This window comes from Halichoerus grypus, chromosome 3, assembly GCF_964656455.1.
Source record: "Halichoerus grypus chromosome 3, mHalGry1.hap1.1, whole genome shotgun sequence".
Lineage (NCBI taxonomy): Eukaryota > Metazoa > Chordata > Mammalia > Carnivora > Phocidae > Halichoerus > Halichoerus grypus.
Genome location: NC_135714.1, coordinates 128,268,751 through 128,290,859, shown reverse-complemented (window position 1 = coordinate 128,290,859; position 22,109 = coordinate 128,268,751). Strand labels below are relative to the sequence as shown.

General features: G+C 44.1%; 1 protein-coding gene across 8 annotated transcripts in view; it reads right to left on the bottom strand.

Annotated features, from left to right (window-relative positions):
• Positions 1 to 22,109, bottom strand: part of DCLK2 (doublecortin like kinase 2) — a 148,477-nt gene that overhangs the window by 8,434 nt on the left and 117,934 nt on the right. For 7 of the 8 annotated variants that reach the window (XR_013446514.1, XR_013446515.1, XM_078069302.1 and 4 more), the window contains 7 exons: positions 16,764 to 16,883; positions 16,378 to 16,524; positions 9,753 to 9,886; positions 9,257 to 9,334; positions 3,875 to 3,971; positions 2,636 to 2,716; positions 1,348 to 1,464 (listed from right to left, as the gene is read on the bottom strand). Coding sequence is in view for 6 of the 8 variants with exons in the window: in XM_078069302.1 (XP_077925428.1) it covers positions 1,348 to 1,464; positions 2,636 to 2,716; positions 3,875 to 3,971; positions 9,257 to 9,334; positions 9,753 to 9,886; positions 16,378 to 16,524; positions 16,764 to 16,883 (774 nt within the window). In the remaining 2 variants the exon portion in view is untranslated. The remainder of the gene's footprint in view (positions 1 to 1,347; positions 1,465 to 2,635; positions 2,717 to 3,874; positions 3,972 to 9,256; positions 9,335 to 9,752; positions 9,887 to 16,377; positions 16,525 to 16,763; positions 16,884 to 22,109) is intronic. The other variant, XM_078069303.1, reaches the window with a different exon arrangement.

Here is a 22,109-nt window from a genome sequence, read left to right as displayed (position 1 = left end):
ACAAGGGAGTTAAAGGACATCCAGAGGGCTGCCACATCAACGCAGCCTCCCCGGGGGGAGGTGGGGGAGGAGAATGACAGACCATTAGCAGTGCTAAGGTGGTGGAAGCTCAACCAAACATTCCACACTGTTCTCTGTTCACAGCATGGCGGGGGGGGGGGGGGGGGGGAGTTCCCTCCAGCTTCTATCTGGACCCAGAATCTTCTTAGGCAAACGTTCCTAGACTACAATGTGCCAGAGAGTAAGCCACTGCTTTCCTTCTAGTCGGGTAGAAAACAAGTTGAACCTTTCCAGAGGGTGAGAGGCTTGTCCCGAGTTAGAAAGCTGGGGCTGTGGTGCTGGCCTGTCACCGGCTATCAGGTGCCCAGCTGGCCCAGGGTACCACCAACACCCGAGGTGGCCAGGGGTGGCCAAGCTGCTCACAACTCAGGCACCTGTCTCCTTAGAGAGTCTGAGTCTGAAGCCACCCCAGCTGACACTCAGGCCCTGATCCTGTGAGGGGCATGGGCAGAACAGAGCTCACGGCCCCCCACGCTAGTGGCTCGGTATCCTGCTGCCAAAACAGCAGGGAAGATGCTCACAGCCAGCTTGAAGGCCCGGCTTCAGCAAGGGCTCAGGCCTGGTTCAGCGAGCTAACTGCACTCCTGGCTCAGTTTTATTCTTTCTGACTTTATTTTCCCTTTTACTAAATGTACCTTAATGTTACTTCCCTTACTTTCATGCCACTTTTGAGTTGTTGTGTTTATGGATTTAGATAAATTGCCTTAAAAACATTTTGAAAGAAGGAAGGTCTGAAAAAATATGGGGATCACTGTTACGGACTTCTCCTAAAATCTAACTTTGAAAAAGCTAATATTTTTTTACATTGTTCTGTACTTTTAAAAGCCACAAAACACTGACTTCTAAAAGGAATTTGTTTAACTTTAGCAGTTTCTTATCCCAGGTCCCAAAGAATAACTCCTACTTCACAGAGTTTGTCTGAGACTGTAAACCCACCCAGGCTTGGGAACCCCTCCCCGGATGAGACACAGAGATGCCAGCAGAAGCAGCCACGAGGGACGGCGCCGAGCCCGGGAGGAGAGGCCAGGGGCTCCTTGGCGCCCGGGCCCATCCAACTGGCCGGTCCTGCACAACCCCCTCCCCCCAGGACTCCAGGCCCGGAGTCAGCCAGATGGGGGCACTCCATGTGCCAAGCCAGTCTTGAAGTGAAAAGAGGAACATGGAAGGTGCCAACTTCCATGTGAGGGAAAGCCCTTGGCTATTCACTTCTAAAGATTCAATGTCTGCTGAGCAGTCAGGCCAGACACTGCCGCTTTCCAAGAGCAGAACAGGGTGCCTTCCACTTACCATGATAACCGAGACCCCGGTGGTGGTGCTGTTCTGTTTGGGAAGCGCGTTATTAAAGTGCTGTTTGAGTTTACCTGTTACTTCTGCTTGCATATTATTCTCCTGGGAGGCATCATCCTACAGAAAAGAAAAGAATCAAATACAATGATTTCTGATTCTCACACCTAAGTTGTGTTTTCCTTAATAGTCACCCCCACCCCACCATCTCTTCCTGAAAGGGCCCATCTTTACCACAGCGTTAGGGGAACAATGACCTTTTAAAAATAATTACTGTTGCGTAGCAGTCCTCTGTCCTCACAAAGACCCCAGGCCATTTACTCTGTTCCTTAAGCCTACAGTGGGCTGAGGAGGGAGCACCAGTCTCCCAAGAGCACGAAGGAGGACATTCTTTAGGCTTCTGAGACTCTCCACAAAAGGCACAAATCCCATAGAATTTAGTACAGATCCCTCCCATGGACACATCAAAATTAATGAAGAGTTTATTATTTTAATGAAGAATTCGGTTACTGTTAGTCTTTATCGCTCATAAAGAAATGGCATCTCAGCTACTCGGGCTAAGACCCAAGTCACTTGGCCAGATCCAGAGAGGCCAAAGCCCGATGTCAGGATGTTGGGGTCACAGAGATGGTGGAGGGGCCCGGGGTACCACCCCTCCCCAACAAGCTAGCCAGAGCCCTTAGCTATGTACATTAACCTCACTCTCTCAGAGCCTCTGGGAGTAAGGGAAACGCAAACTCTCCCACCAGCACCATTTAATGGATCACATTTACCCTAAACCCAGAGGCACCACCAAGCCCAGAACTCTGCTTGACATCACGCCCCCTCCACCCAGCTCCAGAAGGGACTGTGTCTCAGCCTTCCTACCCACAGCAGGAGGTCTCCTGTGACTCTCCTGTGATCACATGCCATCAAGACATAGGGATCAGGGTCTGAAACATGCTCATCCCTGGGCAAATCCTGAAAACTCCCAAACCCCAGAAGCACAGAAGGCAAAAGGTGAAAGGCTCCTAAGAGAGCATTCTGACCAACTCTTTCATTTTGCAGATGAGGAAGGTGAGGGCCAGAAAGGGACAGTGACTTGCCCAGGTCAAACACTCCGAGATCCTCATGCCAACTGCTTTCTCGCAGAGAGCTACCTGCACACTACTTGCTCATGAGAGAAAACAGCCAGTCCCCCTGCCACGGAACGTGGATGCAGAGCTCTGTGTGCACAAAAGCCGCGGTGAGGAAGCACGCTGATGGTTACAGAACTTACAAGTGTTCCTTCCCTGCGAACGTGGGTACTTACTGACACCCAGGGGTGGCTCAGGATTTCTCCCGCAGTACACCGAGCTTCGACGTTTACCTGAAGCATCTGACTGATTAGTTCCTGGAAAAAGAAGACCGTAGAGGAGACGAAGTGGGGAATTCCAGCATAAACAGAGATCTGAGTTTGCACCACGTACTTCAAAGACCCAGCCAACACAGCTGCTCAGCCATTTCAATGTCAAAGCTACTATCCCCTCCACACCTTCTGCCCGCCAGGCGGCTGCACAGACACGGCGGCCTCGCCCGGCGCCGCGAGACAAGAGAAGGCCTCTCCTGGGTCGACATTAAACCAACATGTTCCCTCCTAAGACTTCTGGTTATTAGCATCATTCCACAGTTTAAAACCTGCAGTACTGTTCCTTTTGGCAAGTCGGTATGTCCCATGCCCACATTCCGATGGGTGTCCAATATATATTTTTTAAATAAATGAAACACGAATGTTTAGGGTTTAGAGGAACACAGGAGGGTGGCAGGGGCAAACTGGGAAGACAGCCAGTCAGGCCTTCAGAATTCGCTTAAGAGTTTCAAGACAATTATCATATGATCTCACTGATATGTGGAATTCAAGAAACCAAACAGACGATCATAGGGGAAGAGAGGAAAAAATGAAACAAGATGAAATCAGAGAGGGAGACAAACCATAAGAGACTCTTAATCTCAGGAAAAAAAACTGAGGGTTGCTGGAGGGGAGAGATGGGGTGGCTGGGTGATGGATGGACATTAAGGAGTACATGTGTTGTAATGAGCACTGGGTGTTCTATAAGACCAATGAATCACAGACCTATACCCCTGAAACAAATAATGCATCATATGTTAATTTTTTTTTTTTTAAAGATTTTATTTATTTATTTGAGACAGAGAGAATGAGAGAGAGAGAGAGAGCACATGAGAGGGGGGAGGGTCAGAGGGAGAAGCAGGCTCCCTGCCGAGCAAGGAGCCCGATGCGGGACTCGATCCAGGGACTCCAGGATCATGACCTGAGCCGAAGGCAGTCGCTTAACCAACTGAGCCACCCAGGCGCCCCGCATCATATGTTAATTTTTAAAAAAATTTTTAAAAAAAGTTTCAGAGACTATACCGTGGAATGAACTTAAAGAAGAAACACACATTAAAAGTCAAGATAGACCTGGAGCTTACTACCAAGAGCTGCAACAGCCCCATGCAACAGAGGAGGGCCCCTCAACAAAAAGCAACCCACAGGAACAAACCCAGATGGTACCTTTGCTGAGTCCGTGATGTTATCCCAGTACGGGGCTGGGAACTCCAGCTTCCCAGCCAAGATCTGGTCAAAGAGATCTTCCTGTAGATTGTTCTCACTAAGTCAGTGACAAAGAAATGGAAGAAAAACCAAAGTCACCATACAGTTTTTCAACAAAACGGTCACAGGAAGAGTGGGGTGAGGAGTCTAGTCTCTTTGGCTTGGGCATTTCACATCTCAATTGCACTTGTTATTTTTCCTTTTAGACAATGAGCTAAAGAACATTTCCATAGGCCTGGGTATCAGGGAGAGAGAGGACACAAGACTCAAGGAATCTGTTTATGGGTACAGTTTCAGCTTGGGAAGATGAAGTAATTTTGGAGTTGGATGGTGGTGACAGTTTCACAGTATTGTGAATGTACTTAATGCCACTAAAACTGTACATTTAAAAATGGTTAAAATGGCAAATTTTATGTTGTATGTATTTTGCCAAATAAAAAAAGGACTCAAGACAAAAATGAAATCCACAAATAGTGTCAGTTCTCATTTCAGAAAAAAGCACCTCGGCATCCACCTCACTTAATCTCTCATGGCAATCAGAGTGGAAAAGTAGCAAATCTGAGTCAGATCTCCTTGCCCTTCCTCTTTCTGCTTTTCTAATAAAAGTCAAGATCAGTGAAACAGCTAAGAGATGAAAAAGGTATAAGGAGTCCAGAATCTGAATACAATATTCAAGACATAATTAGCTCCCCATTGGAACTTGACTTTCGTTGAAGCTCCATCCGAAAAAAAGAGCCCATCCAAGAATGGCAACTGGAACTGCACAGGCTGAGGTGGATGGGTCTTGTGGCCGCCTCCAGGTGGGCATCTGTCCTCATGCTGTGCCTAAGTGTGCCACCCTTACAGGTGCTCTTGCACACACACAGCTGGTGTCTAGTGAATAAATGAGGACTTGACTTTCGATGGAAGGAGCATGGAAATGTACAAACACTACTAGGAAAAATTCAGGAAGCTGGATGTCCCCAACTTCCCAGAAAACAGAGCCACAGAGCCACCCTCCACCCCTCTCACTTGGTGGGTGCATCAACGGCCTGAGTGAAAACAAAGTCCCCTCTCACTTGGGTGCATCAACGGCCTGAGTGAAAACGAAGTCCTTAGCTTTTCAGACCATTACCCAGCCTTACTGGAAAACTCAGGATGGGCTGTTAGAGTCAGGATCAAAATCCAGGAGTGGAATCAGTCTCGGCTAGCAAGTGTGCTATCCTTCTCTTGGGAGTTCCCAACAGGGCCCCTGCACCTGTTGCTCAGCGTACTCACATGGGACCCTCCCCAGCCTTCTACACAGAAGCCCAGGCCCACTAACTGCCTTCTCCGAGTAAGCACCTGTGTTGTCCACAGAAATAGGTCATTTAAGGCCATGCCTAGAGACAAACTCTGGGGCTGTCTGATGATATGATGATCCCATTCCTGTTCAGTAAACAAGAATATAGGCAAACCTCATTTTATTTGTGCTTCACTTTACTGCACCTTTGCAGCTAATCTGTTTTTTTACAAAGTGAGGGTTTGTGGCAACCCTGCATTGAGCAAGTCCATCAGTACCACTTTCCAACAGCATTTGCTCACTTTGTGTCTCTGTGTCACATTTGGGTAGTTCTCGCAATATTTCACACTGTTTCATTATTGTTCTATCAGTTATGGTGATCTCTGATCATTGACTACAACTTGCTAAAGCTCAAACCATGGGTAGCATTTTTTAGCAACAAAGTACTTTTTATTTATTATTATTTTTTTATTTTAAAGTAGGCTCCATGCCCAGCATGGGGCTTGAACTCACGACCCTGAGATCAAGAGTCATAATCTCTACCTACTGAGCCAGCCAGGCACCCCTGTCTTTTTTTTAATAAAGCATTTTTAAATGAAGGTCTGTACTTTGTTTTTTTTTTAGACATTATGCTATTGCACACTATTTAATAGGCTACAGTACAGTGTAAACATAACCTTTATATGCACTGGGAAACCAGAAAATTCATTGGACTCGCTTTACTGTGATATTTACTTTATTGCAGCGTCCTGGGACTGCACTCCCAACGTCTCCGAGGTGTGCCTGCAGAGTCTGCGAGCTTTGGGAACGTCCGTGACATCTCCCCAAGCCCCGCTGAATCGACCTCTGCCAGTCTGTGAAGTCTGGGTCAAGAGGCACACGGAGGAGAAGTCAGGCCAGACAACCTAGTGAGGCAGCAGATCCCCACTGCTGTCCTGGAAAGTGCTTGTCTCGGAGGGCGCACAGACTCTTTCTAAGTGTCTGAATGTTTTCTTTTTCACTGTTACTTTCCTACTGTCAACTCTTCCCTCAAAATGAGTGAAGGAGGCACATAAGAACACAATGAGATTTTACAGACATCTTTAGGAGACTGGAGGACCCCAGGAGACAATGTTAGAAAAAGATGTTAAAAATCACCCATTTCCAGAACCACTCCTTTCAGCCATTCTTCTCTATCATTCATCTCCATTTCATTGTCTGGAATACCAAATAGCTTCTATTCTGTTAATATATATGGCTTTTATTTTGTTAGTAAACAGCTAAAAAGTTGGAAGTGTAGCTGCAGCAAGTCATTTAGGTTCTTGGCAAAAGAGTCTGAGTCAACAAACACAAGCCCATAGGGTCTCAGCAATTAGAAGGCACCTTTTAGGATCCACACTGAGAAATGCAAGCGCTTTGAGAGTTTCAGGCCACCCCTCCCCAGAAGAACAGAAAGTAAATTTATCCTTCTAAATAGTCACATAGTAAAAGCCACTCCGGTTAAATCTACACTGGACTTATTAACACATTTATACTCTACAATCTGGCTGAGATGCTTCAGGGCACTTTTAAATCCTAAAACAGTATAGCCCACAGATCAAGGTGCAGTAAGTTTTAAAATGTACGTCAAGAAAAACCTTGAAAACAATAGGAGTTTGAGCACACTCCCTCTTCAATGGCAAACTGTTAAAGGTCTGATGAGGTAACTTGAAATGTTACAAAGGATATTCAAACAGTTCACTTATGGGGAGAATGAATGTATGTTTCAGAAACAACAATATTAACAGTACAGTCATGCAAATATCACTTTATGTCAGTGGCCCCAAGAACAGACTTCCTCAGGCCGTAACTAACCTCATGGTTGTAGGACCAGCTTCCGAATATAAGTCAGCAGCTTTCATAAGGTAGCTTGACCGCTTTGATTAGCCAGACTTACCTCCAGTTCCCACAAAAAAGCTGCTGTCCGCTGAGCAACAAGTCACTAGCGATACACACTGTTCAATCTCAGTCTCGCTTTTGTTAAAAAGTAAAAAGCAAAATCAAATAAAAACCCCGCAGACCGCCCTCGCACGTGGAAACACTAGAGGGAGTTGTGAGCACACACTCCTCTAAACTGATCCCTGATAACCCCTTCCCAAATGATCTCAACTTGGGTTAACCTAGGAGGGGAACTCTGCCATAACTGGCCCCGTGATTACGTGCCATCAAAACACACGACCCCTGCACCTGACTAGTTCCTCAAACAGCTCATCACCCAAACCAGCCAGAACCCAATGGAACTGTAAATGTAAAATGGCCACAAATTATTCCCCTCCAGGAACAGACCTGGTTAATTTACTCTAGGCTCAGGTATTGGACTTCATTTGGTCAGTGGGACATCAATCAACAAAGGTGAGTCAAGTGGAGACTTGGAAAGGGGCTGGGCAAAGGAACTTGCCCTCTCTCTGGCTGCTTTTGGGGATCCTGTAGCCACCATCATGTGAAACTGAGGCTAACCCACTGGATGCTGAAAGGCACTTAACCAAGTCTTATCTGTGGTCCCCGCTGACACTGAGCCAACTTCTGGGCATGTGAGTGATGCCACAATGAACCACCAAGTCCCAATTAGCCAGCCCAAATCAGAAGAACTGCCCAATCGATCACAGAACTGACTGACAGCTGTTGGAGTAGTTTGTTAGTCAGCAAAAGCTGACAAGTGCAGTAATCCTACGGTCTGTGTAATCCAGCTAGGCAACGGCCCTAATGATGTTGATGGCCAGACAGAAAAAGCTTCCCACCTGCAGAAACCCAACCCCAGCCACAAGGACAAGGTCCCACTCAAATACTCTATCTTTCATTTAACCTTTGTTAAATGTCTTCATGCTTTTAGTTTTATTCTTCTTGATCAGTATTCTGCTGATGGGTATCTTTACACGATGAGGCTCTCAAAAGTAGAGACTGAAATCTCCGTGTCACTCTTACGTTTACCATAATGTCAGTAAAAAGAAAACTGTTCAACTCAATTGAAAATTGATCATTTAAAAAAAGGTACACCTTCCAACTTCCCTGTATGTTTCAAAGCTTTATAATAAAATGTTGGGGGGGGGGGGGAGCAGTGAATTCAACCTAGTGAACTTACTGACCTTAAATACCACACCATAAATAAATACGACATCAGAGAACATGCGTTGTTTGCCATTTGATTCCCAATGCTTAAAACACTGCCTGGCTCACAGCAGTTACTCAACAGTAGTTATAAAATGAACAAAAAGAAGGATGAAAATGAAGAGAGAGCTCAAGAAAACTCAGAAGAAAAACATACTCGCATCATTAGATGAACTTCTACTTCCAAGGCATTCATTTGCTCCGAAGAGGGTGATGGGACAGACCAAAAGCAGCCTGTGGCCAAAGCCCTGCAATCCCTTTGGGTACATGCTGCTGGGGTACTGCGTGTGCCCTGGGCCGTGTGTCACACACCCCGAGGCCTGTGTGTGGCCACCTCCACTCCCCACCCCGACCCCAGGTGAGATACACCGTTACCAAGAGTAAGTCTGTGTATTCCCAGGCCTATTTATGCTAAAAGTATTTGTAATTCTACTGCATTAAATATTATGTAAACAGATGAAATTAATTTTAAAAGAAAGAATTCACTATTTCTATGAGTCTATGAGAACTAAGTTGAATGATGTGGAAAGTGAGTTGTTAAAAAAAAAAAAAGACCTGCTGTCAAATTAAGTAGGAGAAATGACTATTAACAAGAGGAAAAAGGTTTGTTTACCTAGAAGGATCAGATTGCTTCACAAGCATCTTTCAATCTTACCACCCGTGAAAAAGACTGAGAATGGAAATTGTAGACATTGGATGATGGGTGTGTTTTACAGAAGAATGACCGTAAGAAACTCAGAGGACCATACACCAAGCAAAGGCCTTGGCCTCACATCAAAAGTGTGGTCAAGGAATATCCATTAATAGTTGTAAAATAAGATAAAAAGTGAAAGGTATGTTTATATAATTTTTAACTGACATTTTTATTGACCAGTTACTGGTCCTGATTGCCAGGATGAGGATGTTGCCGATCAGAGGGAGTTTACAATTCAAATGTTGTTACTCAAAGAGCCACTGACCTTCGGAATGGTGGGAATCCACAGAGAAGTATGTATGTGATCACGCCTGCTGCCCAAATGTCCACCTTCAGGCCATAGCTGGGAAAACAAAGTGGGTGGAGGGGGAGAAATAAAGATACTACCCCCCAAGGACCCTCCACGCTACTGGAGTACTTGCCTTTGTTTGTTATGAAAAAGGGTTTTCTCGCTGTCAAAGCGCTCATTTCACGTAAAGGAATTAACTGCCCTTTGGACAGAGGCATCTACTTTTCTCCCAATCTAACCACGGTCTTGGGGGCTACTGCTGTATTTCCAAGACTGGCCTCGGGACAAAAATCCAGGCCTATGGCTCTTGGACATAGAAGCACAAAGTCATGATCAAAGTCATGATGCAGGTGATAGTCTCTCCCACCCTCCACCTTCCCAGGAGGCCAGTGAAATCACAGCAGCCGGCGCAGCTACACATACCTTTTTCCACCAAAGTGAGAGTACCAACCAGAGCTACCAGGAGCCTTACCCAGTTTCAGCAATTATTTCTGGAGCCACGTAAGTCGGCGTGCCACAGACTGTATATAAAGGGCCTTCCACCACAGTGGCCAGCCCAAAGTCTCCCAGTTTCAAGGACTTGGTTCCGTCGGGATATTCACACACCTGGAACAGAAACCAGCCAATGATCAGTAGTTCCTTTTCTCAATGATTTCAAAAGGGCCCTTGGAATTAGGTAGAAACGACACAGATAGATGTATTCATCAACTAAAAAAAAAAAAACAAAAAAACAAAACTCTCCCTGTGATAGTAACACCATGATTTATTTTTGATGCTTTAAAGCTCTAAAGTTTTTCTTTAGAAATTTTGCATGATTGTGTGGAACTTGAAAGACGGTATCTTCCATCTTTGTAAAAAGCTCCTTATCTAGGAGTAAAATGAATATGAGCTGACACAACAGGCGGGGTGTAGGCAGCTGCTTGCCCGATGTGGCTTGAGAGGCCTCTAAACCCGGAAGCGGGAAACTGACCGTTGTTACATGTTCACGGTGTGTGAGGTACTTGAGAGTCTCAGAAATGGTGTTTGTTGTGTCCACTAAAACACTTTCATGTTTACTTTAGAACATAAAATCCGGATTTGTTTTTTTGGACAGTCCAATGATGAATATAAATATTTCATAGGGGAAAATTTTGTAAGTTTAGAAAGAAAATAAACTTGGGAACAGACAGCCTGAACCTGAAAAACCAACCACTCCACCCGTTTCCTGGTTGCGTGACCTTTGCGAGTCACTCCCTGAACATGTTTCTTCACCTGTGAGAGATGAGAATAGTCCCTGACCCATGGGGTTGGTGTGAAGAGACCAAGCTTGGATCAGGGTTCAATGAATGCTCCTTCCTTTCCCAGAAGGACTGGCTGATAAGATAAGTAACATATTAGAAACGGTTTAACAATGCTGGTGAAGATATGAATGCGCTTTGCTTACAGGGGAAGCCGTCTTTCTAGAAGACATTTCAGCAACATGTGAATTTCTTAAAAATTATTTATAACACTTGATCCAGTAAATCTACTTCTAAGAACCAATCCTAAGGGAATAGAGATGAACCCAAAGGTTACACACAAGGCCACCAATCTCAGAATTTATCTATGTTTTTAAAAACTGGAAGGAACAGGGGCGCCTGGGTGGCTCAGTCGTTAAGCGTCTGCCTTCGGCTCAGGTCATGGTCCCAGGGTCCTGGGATCGAGCCCCGCATCTGGCTCCCTGCTTTGCGGGAAGCCTGCTTCTCCCTCTCCCACTCCCCCTGCTTGTGTTCCCTCTCTGGCTGTCTTTCTCTCTGTCAAATAAATAAAATCTTTAAAAAAAAAAAAAAAACTGGAAGGAACATAAATGGCAAATAGGACAATGACTTCATAAATCATGGTACATTCCTATAATAAAACACTATACAGTCACTAATAAGCACATTTCAAGTAAGTATTAATCCTATGGAAAATATTCACTATATTACAGGAAAAAAGAATATTCAAAACTATGTATTCAGTATAATACACCAAAACGTTCAGTTTATTTCTAGGGGGTAGCACTAAAGATTACTTTAGCTTTCTTCTTTATACTTTTCAATAGGTTTCCAAAATCTTTACAATGAACACGTATTGGTTCTGTAATCAAGAAAAATTAATTTTATATATAAGCAAACTTTCCTTATGGGATCGAAGTCTGAAAGTTACATTTTAAATAGATGGTTTTTTAACTGCATAAACTTTAACGTGCTTGCCTATTCATCTCTCAGATGTCCATTTTGAGAAGGGTGAATTTCAGAGAATAACTGCAGAGATCCAATCTGTACTAATGTAATGTCTTTCCCTACTAGAACAAAATTATAAAAGTAGGGACTAAATTATAAAATTTAGTTTGCTTTTCCTCATATTTTACTATGAACTGAACCAGATCCTCACTCAAACCACTCCTTACTAAAGGATGAGCAATTTAGAAAATTATGTTTTTTCAAGATAAGCATGTTAATAACATCTTCCATTAGTCTGATACTTAATGAGGGGGAGTGATTTATAGACATCGTGAAAAAGCATCAAAACCTCAGGGCTCCCCCATGTCAGCGATACCCAGTCTAGAGAGGCATTTAAAAAGCATGACACTGGAATACCTTCCTTACCTGTGATGTCCTCATCGGTTTAAGAAGAATGTTTTTCACCTTAGTATTTTAGTAACTGCTTCCACATTTATGTACTAAGTATACATCCCCTGCACACATCTTTATGACTTTTAGGTTTCATGGGAGCGATGGTGAGGCTGCGGAGTCCCTCACAGATATTTATCATTCTGAGTCAGCCACAGCTCAGCAGAGGCATTTTCAAAGCTACTAATGATTTAGCCTAAAGCAGGAGAAACCAGGTTCTCAGTCTTGCCAGGGTCTTAGGACGACTTTCCATCCATTATGTTTAATGTAAACATTAACAAGAACAATCCGATATCGAGAACTACAGTTAGAATTTATGACGCATTTACTGAAACCCAGACTTCAGAAATTCCCTAAGTAATTGCAGTGATAAGAACATTCTAAGCAACATTATAATTTTAAATGTCTGTATCATGAAAGCAAAAAAAAAAAAAAAGTTTTATTAATGTCATTGTTATTTTGTTTTTACAAGTTTAAAATACACTCATTAGGTACATTTTTTTTTGAAAAATAGTGTTTACTTTAGACATGCAATTTACAGATGCCTGGGGGTATTTGAGGGTTGTTTTCAGATACTCAGAAGTCCCCAAAGCCCCATTTCTCATATCCCCTATAAGGAATTCCGAGTCAGATGCAGGAGCATAAATAGAAAGGTACTGGGCAGTTCATAATCACTGAATTATGTCTGGGCAAGTGGCACTCCTTGGCTAAACATCAAAAGAGAAGTGTCATAAGGAGCAGACAAGCCTGAAATAATACTTTATCTGATTCATCTCTTCCCAACGCTAGACACAGAGGCAAATATGTGAAAGATAATAGGAGTCCATTTCAAAATCTTAGCTGGAAATTCTCTTCAAAGCAGGAGTATGTATCAATCTATACATACAGACGCACATGTGCGACATTGCTTTAAGAGACTGACACTGACATACACACATATGGCATTGCTTTAAGAGACTGATTTGAAGAAAGAGCTGAACAAATGCATAGGGGACTCCAAAGGCCTTCTGTTTTGGCAGAGTGCTCCATTCTCTCCCCAGTTACTGACACCTCACAGAACTACAGAGATCCCAATGCTTTTTCCACACATGATCTCACTGGACCTGAGAGTCACCACCCACCCCCCCGGGTGAATAGGAAAATAACTGTTACCTCTGTTTTACAGATGAGGAAACTGAGGCACAGAGAACTCAAGTTACTAAGAGCTACCAAGTGGGGATTCCAGCCAGTACCTTTACCATCCCACGGCACCATCCTGCAACAGGTCTGAAGGCAAGAGAGTGGTCCTGGCAGAACCCCGACTGCAGCCTGCACCCACACACAGATGCTGAGTAATCTCAACAACCACGACCGCTCAAATGCCCCACCGCCACCCGCTGAGATGTGCTCTGTCAAAAGTTGCACTCAGAATGCAAAAGTTTAAGATGTGAGGAATGCAGATCCCACATACGAAGTGAACACTGCGTGTTCTCTAAATAAAATGTCAACATAATGATTTAGAAGGGCTTCAAATATGAGAAACCAACCCTCTTCTCTCCCCAGTCCCCAGAACTCCTGGAAAAGCAGAATTTATCACTGGTCTCTCATAGTTAAGTCTGACAGGGCACCACCAGGCTGTAACTCACAGCATTAATGGCCACCCCTGTGCTCCCTGACACGGCGACCCATACATCTCTGCTGGCAGGGGTTTAAATTATGACACTGCTCCCGGAGAAGGCGATGCAAATCAGATGTCTGAATGCTCTGGTGCTTAACAACGGAATTCGCTTTTAGAGTAGGAAGAGGCTGACAGTCACTCTGTTGTATTTACTTTTAGTGCCTCAATGGCACTTTCTCATCCTAGGGCAATGCCAACCTGCTGACTAAATGCAGAATCTGCAGAGTGGTCTAGTTAAGTTTTCAATGGCAGGCACATATTTTACTTAGATATGTGCAGCTAAGGGCTTCCAAAGCCTGACCCTTTTATATCACACATTAGCCTCATCCAGACATCCGTTTTATCATCATCTTCCTTCTCCTCCCCTTTGGGTAGCAGAGTGGGGTTACGGCAGGTCTTGAAAAGGGGTGAAGACTCATCTAGGGCAAGTTAGACTGGATGAGGAAGTTGGTTCCACTTTCCTGGTTACATTCTCAGACAGGTCATTTTGGAGACCCCTGGTTCCCATCATGTGACACAAGAAAAGGAGGCAGTATCGGACTCTGAGATGTTCCACACATTGTGAGTGGAAAACAGAAGAAAGGGCAGGTGAGAGTGGAATCAATGAGCTGGGAAATGGACACTCCCTGGCTTACAGGCGAGTTCGCCATGGCCCCAGTCACCTTCCTCACCGGGCCTCAGCAATCAGAGCTGCAGTATGGGCTGGCTCCACAGTAACCTATTGTCCTTAGGGACCTGTGGCTCTGTATTTCCAGAAAACATCAATAACCACAGCCACCAGGGTGAGGTGAGCCATGGACAGCAGGGAGAAATGAAGGAGGATGCATTAACACTATGGCATTGATATCTGGCCATAGCCAGAGGAAGCCCTGTTACCCTTGTTTCTGAAGCCCCTGGCCAATCTCAGTCCCATGGTGGAGGAGCCTGGGTCTGACAGGTCATAATGGCTGAGGAGACTGTTTTGAGGAGAGAACACCATATCCTCACTTCTGTCCTGAGGCCCAGTCTACAATTGTCTCCATTCCTCCTTAGAGTTCATAAAACCAAGTCTATAATACTTCTTGTTTTACAGAGAAAGGATATTTATTTTCCCAATAGGAAAATCTAGACGTGAGGGTGCCTGGGTGGCTCAGTTGGTTAAGCGACTGCCTTCGGCTCAGGTCATGATCCCGGAGTCCCGGGATCGAGTCCCACATCGGGCTCCCTGCTCGGCGGGGAGTCTGCTTCTCCCTCTAACCCTACCCCCTCTTGCGCTCTCTCTCTCTCTCTCAAATAAATAAATAAAATCTTTAAAAAGAAAATCTAGACGTGAAACATAACTTCTCAAGGCAGAAGACAGTAAGAAAGAAAAAAAAAACCTCACATACTTTTAAATGGATACTCAGAAATCATCAAATGGTATTACCAAAAGGGGAAGATGGATTCACAGAAAGTTCCCAGGATGGCCTAAAAGCCTCAACATCAATGCATATTCCTTTGAACAATTATTTGCACAGTGCGAGTATGAGGCAAGCTGGAAAGACTTGAGTTCGAGTACCAGCTGTTAGCTAGCTGAATGACTGTCAATGCTCAGGCACCAACCATTTACTCCACGTCCACCGTGTGCTTCCTTGGCACTGTTCAGGGCACTGGCGACATGCGAATAATGGAGACACAAACCTTGTCCCTAATGGTGCTTATCTAGAGAAGGAGTCACTCAAGTACATGATAAACTCACCACACCAGGGCACGTAGAGCAGAAACTAGAGGGGGCCATGACTGACTCTGTCCGGGAAGTCAGGAGTGATGTCAAAGAAGACATGCCTTTTGCTCAGTGTCTTATGAGAGGAACACGTTTGCCACGTTGCCAGGAGAGGACATTGCAAATGTAGACCAGTATGGAAATAAGCAATGATATGTAATGGTGTTGATAAAGTTAAGTCTTAACTAACGACTAGGGATGGGAAAATCAGAGTTTGGATTATCATGATATAGAACACTCAGAAAACCCCACCTCCTAAGCCATAATGATGACAATACTCAGCCCTGAAAGGTAGAAATAGACGAAAAAATGGTCCTGTGTGTGTTTGGGGGGATGTGTGATGGTCGAAGTCCCTAGTAAGCTTCTCTAAAATTCCTCTACCATGCAGACACAAAGGTTGGCCCAATTAGCAAGCTGTGTTTACTAAGGCCATCATGGAGATGTGCTAAATATGACATGAGATTGAGTGCCAGTCTGGACAGATGGGTGGGGAAGGGTTAGTAACAGGAGAGGAGGCTGGAAAGGTAAACTGGGACCAGATTATGAAGCCCTCTGAGTGCCACAGACTTTCTTCTGTCGAACAATGGGAAGCAGGGGACTTCTCAGCCACAAAAATTAGCATCTGAGTCTAAATTTCTGTACCTGTAAAGCTGAGGTAAATGGACTAGATTATTCCCCACGTTCTGTCCTGCACATACATGAACCATCATATTCTATTTCTGTCTCCTCTAAGCTCCTAATTCTCTAATTTATTCTTCAAAGTTTTGCCTCACAAAATAGTTTTCCTTCTTACCTTTCTTTCGTCAGTACCATCAATCAAAATGCAAATGGAAACATGTTTTCTAATGTCTGATAAATAATAAATACAGAAATGCATATCAATTTAAGAAATCCATTAATAATTTATGGTCATTGACTTGAGCCATGGTGATTCTCTAAATTTAAATTCTCTCGGTCCCTTATTGCAGGATTGGTACAGACTCTAAAGTGATATTGTTTGCATGTGATCATGTCATTTTAAAGGAAGAGAGGATGAATTGGAACAAAAAAAGCAGAGATGGCATACCAAGAGGTTCTCTGGCTTGATGTCTCTGTGCACGATGCTGAGACCATGAAGATACCTGAGGGCATTGGCCAGGTTGTACACCATCGCACTGCCGTCTCTCTCAGTGTACTTGGTTGAAGAGGTAATTGCATCAAAGAGATCTCCACCCTGATGGACACATAAAAGAACACAGCAAAATGTCAACAGTGACAATCCTATGAAGGTAACAAAGAAGGTTCATCAGCCTGGAGTAGATGAAAAGAATGACACAAGTGCCATGAACAATTATTATAAATAACAAAAGTTTCAAGGTAGCAAAACATGTTTCCAATTAGGACCTTCAAGAATATGGTAAATCTTGGGATTTGGCACCAATGAAATCTCTTGAAATCTTTCCATCCTCTTACTTTGACCAATTCCATCACCAGGAAGAGCTCAGTAGCTGTTTCCATCTCCTCAACCAGCATGATGATATTTGGATGTTTCACCCTGCGCAGGATGGACACTTCATTCTCAATCAGGTGCTCCTGTCAAAGCAAGGGTTTAGAGAGGGTTTAGAGAGGTGGGTCAGAAACCACAGAAACCTCTTCTCTAGCTCTATATTCTGGAAGATGCACTACTGTAAATTGGATGCCGAAGGAAGCATCTCCCTTGGTGCAAAGACAAAACCAAGCCCTGGCTGAGTTGGTTTCCATAGGGACAGAACAAGTCAGTGTGACATGTCATTGTCACTAACAAAAAGGAACTGATATCCTCAAAATGTCCCTTGAAAGGGCTCAATGGTGCCACCCTGGCACATAAAATATACTACCTTCTTGTCTCTTCATTACCGCCAACGCTTAAGAGGTCATGACACTGAGAAAGCTTGGGCACAAAGCACCGTGCTTTGTGATTCAGCTGGAACCACTTTTTTTTTTTTTTTTTTAAGAGAGGGAGAGAGAGAGAATGTTAAACGCCCAGAGCACAGCCCGACACAGGGCTCGATCTCATGACCCTGAGATCATGACCTGAGCTGAAATCAAGAGTCAAATGCTTAACTGACTGAGCCACCCAGGCGCCCCGGAACCACTTTTTGAGTATACACTCAAACTCAAGATCAAGTATACAAGGAAACTGCATGTGTATGGAATACAACTTGAGCATTAAATTTTTTTTAAACCATTACTAATATGAATTTGAATTTCATGTTGAACGTACGAGAAGAAAAAAAAAAAAAAGGTCCCCTCTATGGCTGGGTATGGAATCATTCACCAGAAGGATGTTCCTTACAGTCTCGTATTTCAGAAATCAGGAAACATTGAGTACCACGGGGACCACTGTTTTCATTTTAGCTCTAACCTCTTCCCTGAAAATACTACCTGATTATCAATCCTGGTGAGTCATGCAGCTGGGATCAGCACTGTAGCAAAATGTTTACCCACAGCATTAAGGAATTATTCTCAATACGCCAAACATGAATCATGAACAACTACTGCTCTATTTTTATGAGGCATGAAAACATTTCAATAAAATCACATTTGTTAATCCTCATGAGCTATAACAATAAATTATTTTGAATTTAGGGTATGCTCTGTTAAATTAACTAATTGCCCTCTGACACATTCTGGGTTTTCAAATATAACTTTTACATAAAACTTACCATATGAGAGAGAGCTTTTGCTACCTAAATACACACACATGTATATATCCATGTATGTGTGTGTGTGTGTGTGTGTGTGTGTGTCCCCCTCAGAGTGTCCCTTTCACCTTTGCTATCATCAATCTTAGCACTAAATTTAGTGTTCCACTGCAGTGGTAAGATAATTATGTCTAGGTCAAGATGTCATTTAGGTTCTCCACTTCATGCATCCATGTGGACACGTCTTTTTACTCTAAGCCACCTCAAACAACAGATTAATATACATTATATCAAATGAATGAGGAGCATCCACAGGAACCCTGTGCAAACTCCTGCCCACATGGGCCATTTCTCCAGCGCTGAATGCACTGTGCTTGTCCAAGTAGTCACTCAGTGAATGTTGGCAAATGACAGTGCAAATGCTAAACTGAAGCAAGAAAAGAAAAGAACCAACATTTATTAGGAACCTAGTCACTATTTGTCAGTCTCTTTGCAAAGGAAGTATTTGTGTAATGTCTTAACACTTTATCCTTAGAACAGTCTTTTGAGGGAAAATGCAAACCTAGGTTTCTGACATCCAAGCCCACATTTTTTGTACAACACAATATCACCTTTTAAAAAGGAATACTTCAGTAAAAGAATATTTCCAAGTGAAAATGATAGCTGTAAAGCGGAAAATACTTAATTCCTTGAAAAGACAGGAACGAGAGAGGTCCAGGCAGAATCACACCAGGCTTTGCGCAGGGAGGAGAATCTAGGCCCCTTAATGAGCAGGGGTGGGAAGTCTCCATCCAGCCTGAGACTCAGCAAAGGCTTCCAGATCTCAGACCCTAACAAACCACGGCCGGGAGGCCGGGGACAGGGCCGCCTACCCATTAGCAATCCCTTCTGTCTAAGCTACAGAGCTGCAGCACCAAGCAGCAAACAGTGCCCTGGTCCCTCCCAAGAGAAGCAGCTTGACAGCCAACTCCTTTTGGCCACAGGGACAAAGACTCAGCAAACACTCCACATTGGTTCACTTACTTCGAGGCCTCTGGATCATCTGTGCCAAGTCTGCCCTTTATCACACTAACAGGCAGAGTTAGATGTACTTTTGCAAACACGTAAAGGCGAGCAAATGCATGAGTGAAGCCAAGACAACAGGAGTTACTACCACTGCAGTAAGAAAGGCGTTTTATTTTAAAGCTAAATGGATCTATCACTTCAGTACACCCCCCCCTTCCTCCCTATTGTCTCCGAAGTTGGAGGAGTCTGTACATTTCCCTCTATTCAGGGGCTCTGGTAGGGATGCTAATTGAGAGTGACACATGTAAAGTCATCCCCATCACCAGTACCCCAGGAGCTCTCTCAAATCCCTGTTAAAATAAGATGTCTACCACCTAGGGAGACAACACCTCTCAAAAGTTATCTTTTTCAAGAAAGGCTCAAGAGAAAGTCTTCTGGGAACTTTCTGATTGTGGAACTTCCCCCAGGACCACCAGCAGCGCTACCTCTGAAATACTGAGCGAGTGCTGCCGCATGCCGCCCACCACGGCTCATTAGCTCAGCCCTGGGCTCTCCTCCACGAAGGCCAGGGTTCTACTCACTCAGTGAGTTTCTGCTGGAATGTGGGAGATGGTAGCCTTTGTCCCCCAACCTCTGACTGTGCCTGTAAAACTGTGTCGGAAGGAACAACCCGCTTTTTAAACTGATCATCATCAGAGGCAAAACAAAAGTAGCCCATAAAAATCTTTACAAATGTCATCTCCGATTTCTTAGGCAACCCCTGTGGAATCACTGTGCCCAATACGTAAAAACACTCTCTAGATTACATTTGCCAGGAAAAAATCTCTCTCAATACAGTACAAGCGTCACTTTTCTCTCAAACTGCCGTGAATTTACATTATTCAGCCATCTACCATTATTCCTGTTAAGTGATTCAGGACTCTAACTCCAAATAATTTACATATGAATCATTTCGTGGCAGTGTTCCAGGGTTCTGAGTGAGAGTAAATACAAAGAAAACTGCTAACTTGGCAAAAGATACCACCTTATCTTTGGCCATGGTGGTTTTTAATGAGAGAGAGAGAGAGAGAGAGAGAGATGGATTAGGGAATAAACAACTCTCCCAAACAAAACTAATCATCTTGTCTCTAATGGCCCCAGCCCCACAAAGCAGCCTTTCCTCCTGTGCCTTCTGTCCGGCTAAATCAACCTGGCTGCCCAAAGCAGACAGTGTTCTCCCAGCCCCTCCCTCATCCTCCACTACAGCCCATCAGTCCCCAGCTCCTGCCAGGTCCACCTTCTCAACAGCCTCTGAATCCACCCATTCACTTCTATCCCTATTGTCAATCTCTTGCCTGGGCCTCCAGGTGTTTGTACAGGTTTTCTCTGTCTGGAACCCCCGCCCCCCCACAACACACACATTCCTTGGGGGACTCCTCTGTGTTCCTCAGGTCTAGATTGGACCTCACCTCCTCTAAATAGCCTCCCCTGCTCAGTCGTGGCTGGGTTAGGCACCCTTCCTTCTCTCTGTGCCCCCTGTTCTTGCTTCAATCACTGCTCTCACCCTGCTGTCTGAAGGCTTCTGTTTACCTCGCTCTCCAGCAACCAGCACAGTTGGTTCTGAAGTGTATGAGTGAGTGAATAAAGACAGCATGCATTGCTCTTGGCCAACAGTGGCTTTCCAGCTGGATTCCACATTGCTTAGTGAGTATTGCTCCCCAATCAGAGGGAGAAAATGTACAAATCACCCCATATGATTTCTGTAGTAAGATGTATGTAGCGGATTGAATAACGGCCACCCAAAGATATCAAGGCCTAACCCCTGGAACTTGTAAATATTACCTTATTTGGAGAAAGGGTCTTTGCAGATGTGGTTAACGATTCTGCAATGAGGAGATAACCCTGGATTATCTGGGTGCCATCACAACTGTCCTTATGAATGGAGGCAGAAGGAGATTTCACAGACAGAAGAGGAAAAATAAACACACAGAGGAGAGTGATGTGAGGACAGAGGCCAAGATTGGAGGGATGTGGCCGTAAGCCAAGGAATGCCATCAGCCACCAAAGCTACTCAGAGTCAAAGAACAGATTCTCCCCTAGAGCTCCGGAGGGAGTATGGATTTCAGACTTCTGGCCTCTAGAACTGTGAGAGAATAAATTCCTGCTGTTATAAGCCACCAAGTTTGTAGTAATTTATTCCAACAGCCTCAGGAAACAAATACAATATACATTTGGATTTGTGTTGTGCTTGGGCCCATTACATGGAGGTGATAAATGCGTAACTGTGGGAAGAGAAGGGCAGACCACTTCGAAGCACCGTAACAGAGAGCTCAGAGCTTCGTACACTATGCAAATTTAATAAATAATCATTTAGAATGAACACTGTTTAGAATATTAGATACAGAAGAAGAATTTTTTTTTTTATGCTATGTTAGTCACCATACAGTCTATCATTAGTTTTTGATGTAGTGTTTCATGATTCATTGCTTGCGTATAACACCCAGTGCTCCATGCAATGGAAGAATTCTTAAATTTACAAACACCACAGCCTTCTCAACAGCCTCCATAAATCTGGCCCCACGGCAAATCTTGTAATGATCTCCTACTCAGAGGCACCTAACATGCTTTCCATCCTCTGGGCCTTTGCTCAGGCTGTGCTAGGCCCCTGGAAGGCTTTTCTTTCATTGCTGCCTATTGAGGTCCTAACCACTGCTAGAGTTTCAGCTCAAATGCTTACTCATGGCATCTTCTCTGATCACCTACTTCACTCATGTGCTTCCTCCAAACTCCCATATATTCTCTGCAGAACTGGTATTAATTTATATGTGAGACTGCCCTATTCCTAGCACAGTTTCTTGCACACACATCAAATTTTAGGTAAATGAGTCAATTAATCTGATAATGTATATGTATATGACAGAAAAGCAAACAGAAGGCCAGAAAAGGTTGAGATTTTTTTCTCCAGGTTCTTATTACATGAACAAATGAATAAATTGAACTTGAACAGGGAACGTGGCAGACTGGCTAATGTACAGGCTACATAATCAATGAGCACAAAATTCCAATCCCTGCTCTGCCTCTGTGTGACTTTTGGGAAGCTATTTAATCTGAATCTCTGTTGATCAGTGAAACTGGTGTATCTTGTTTAGCA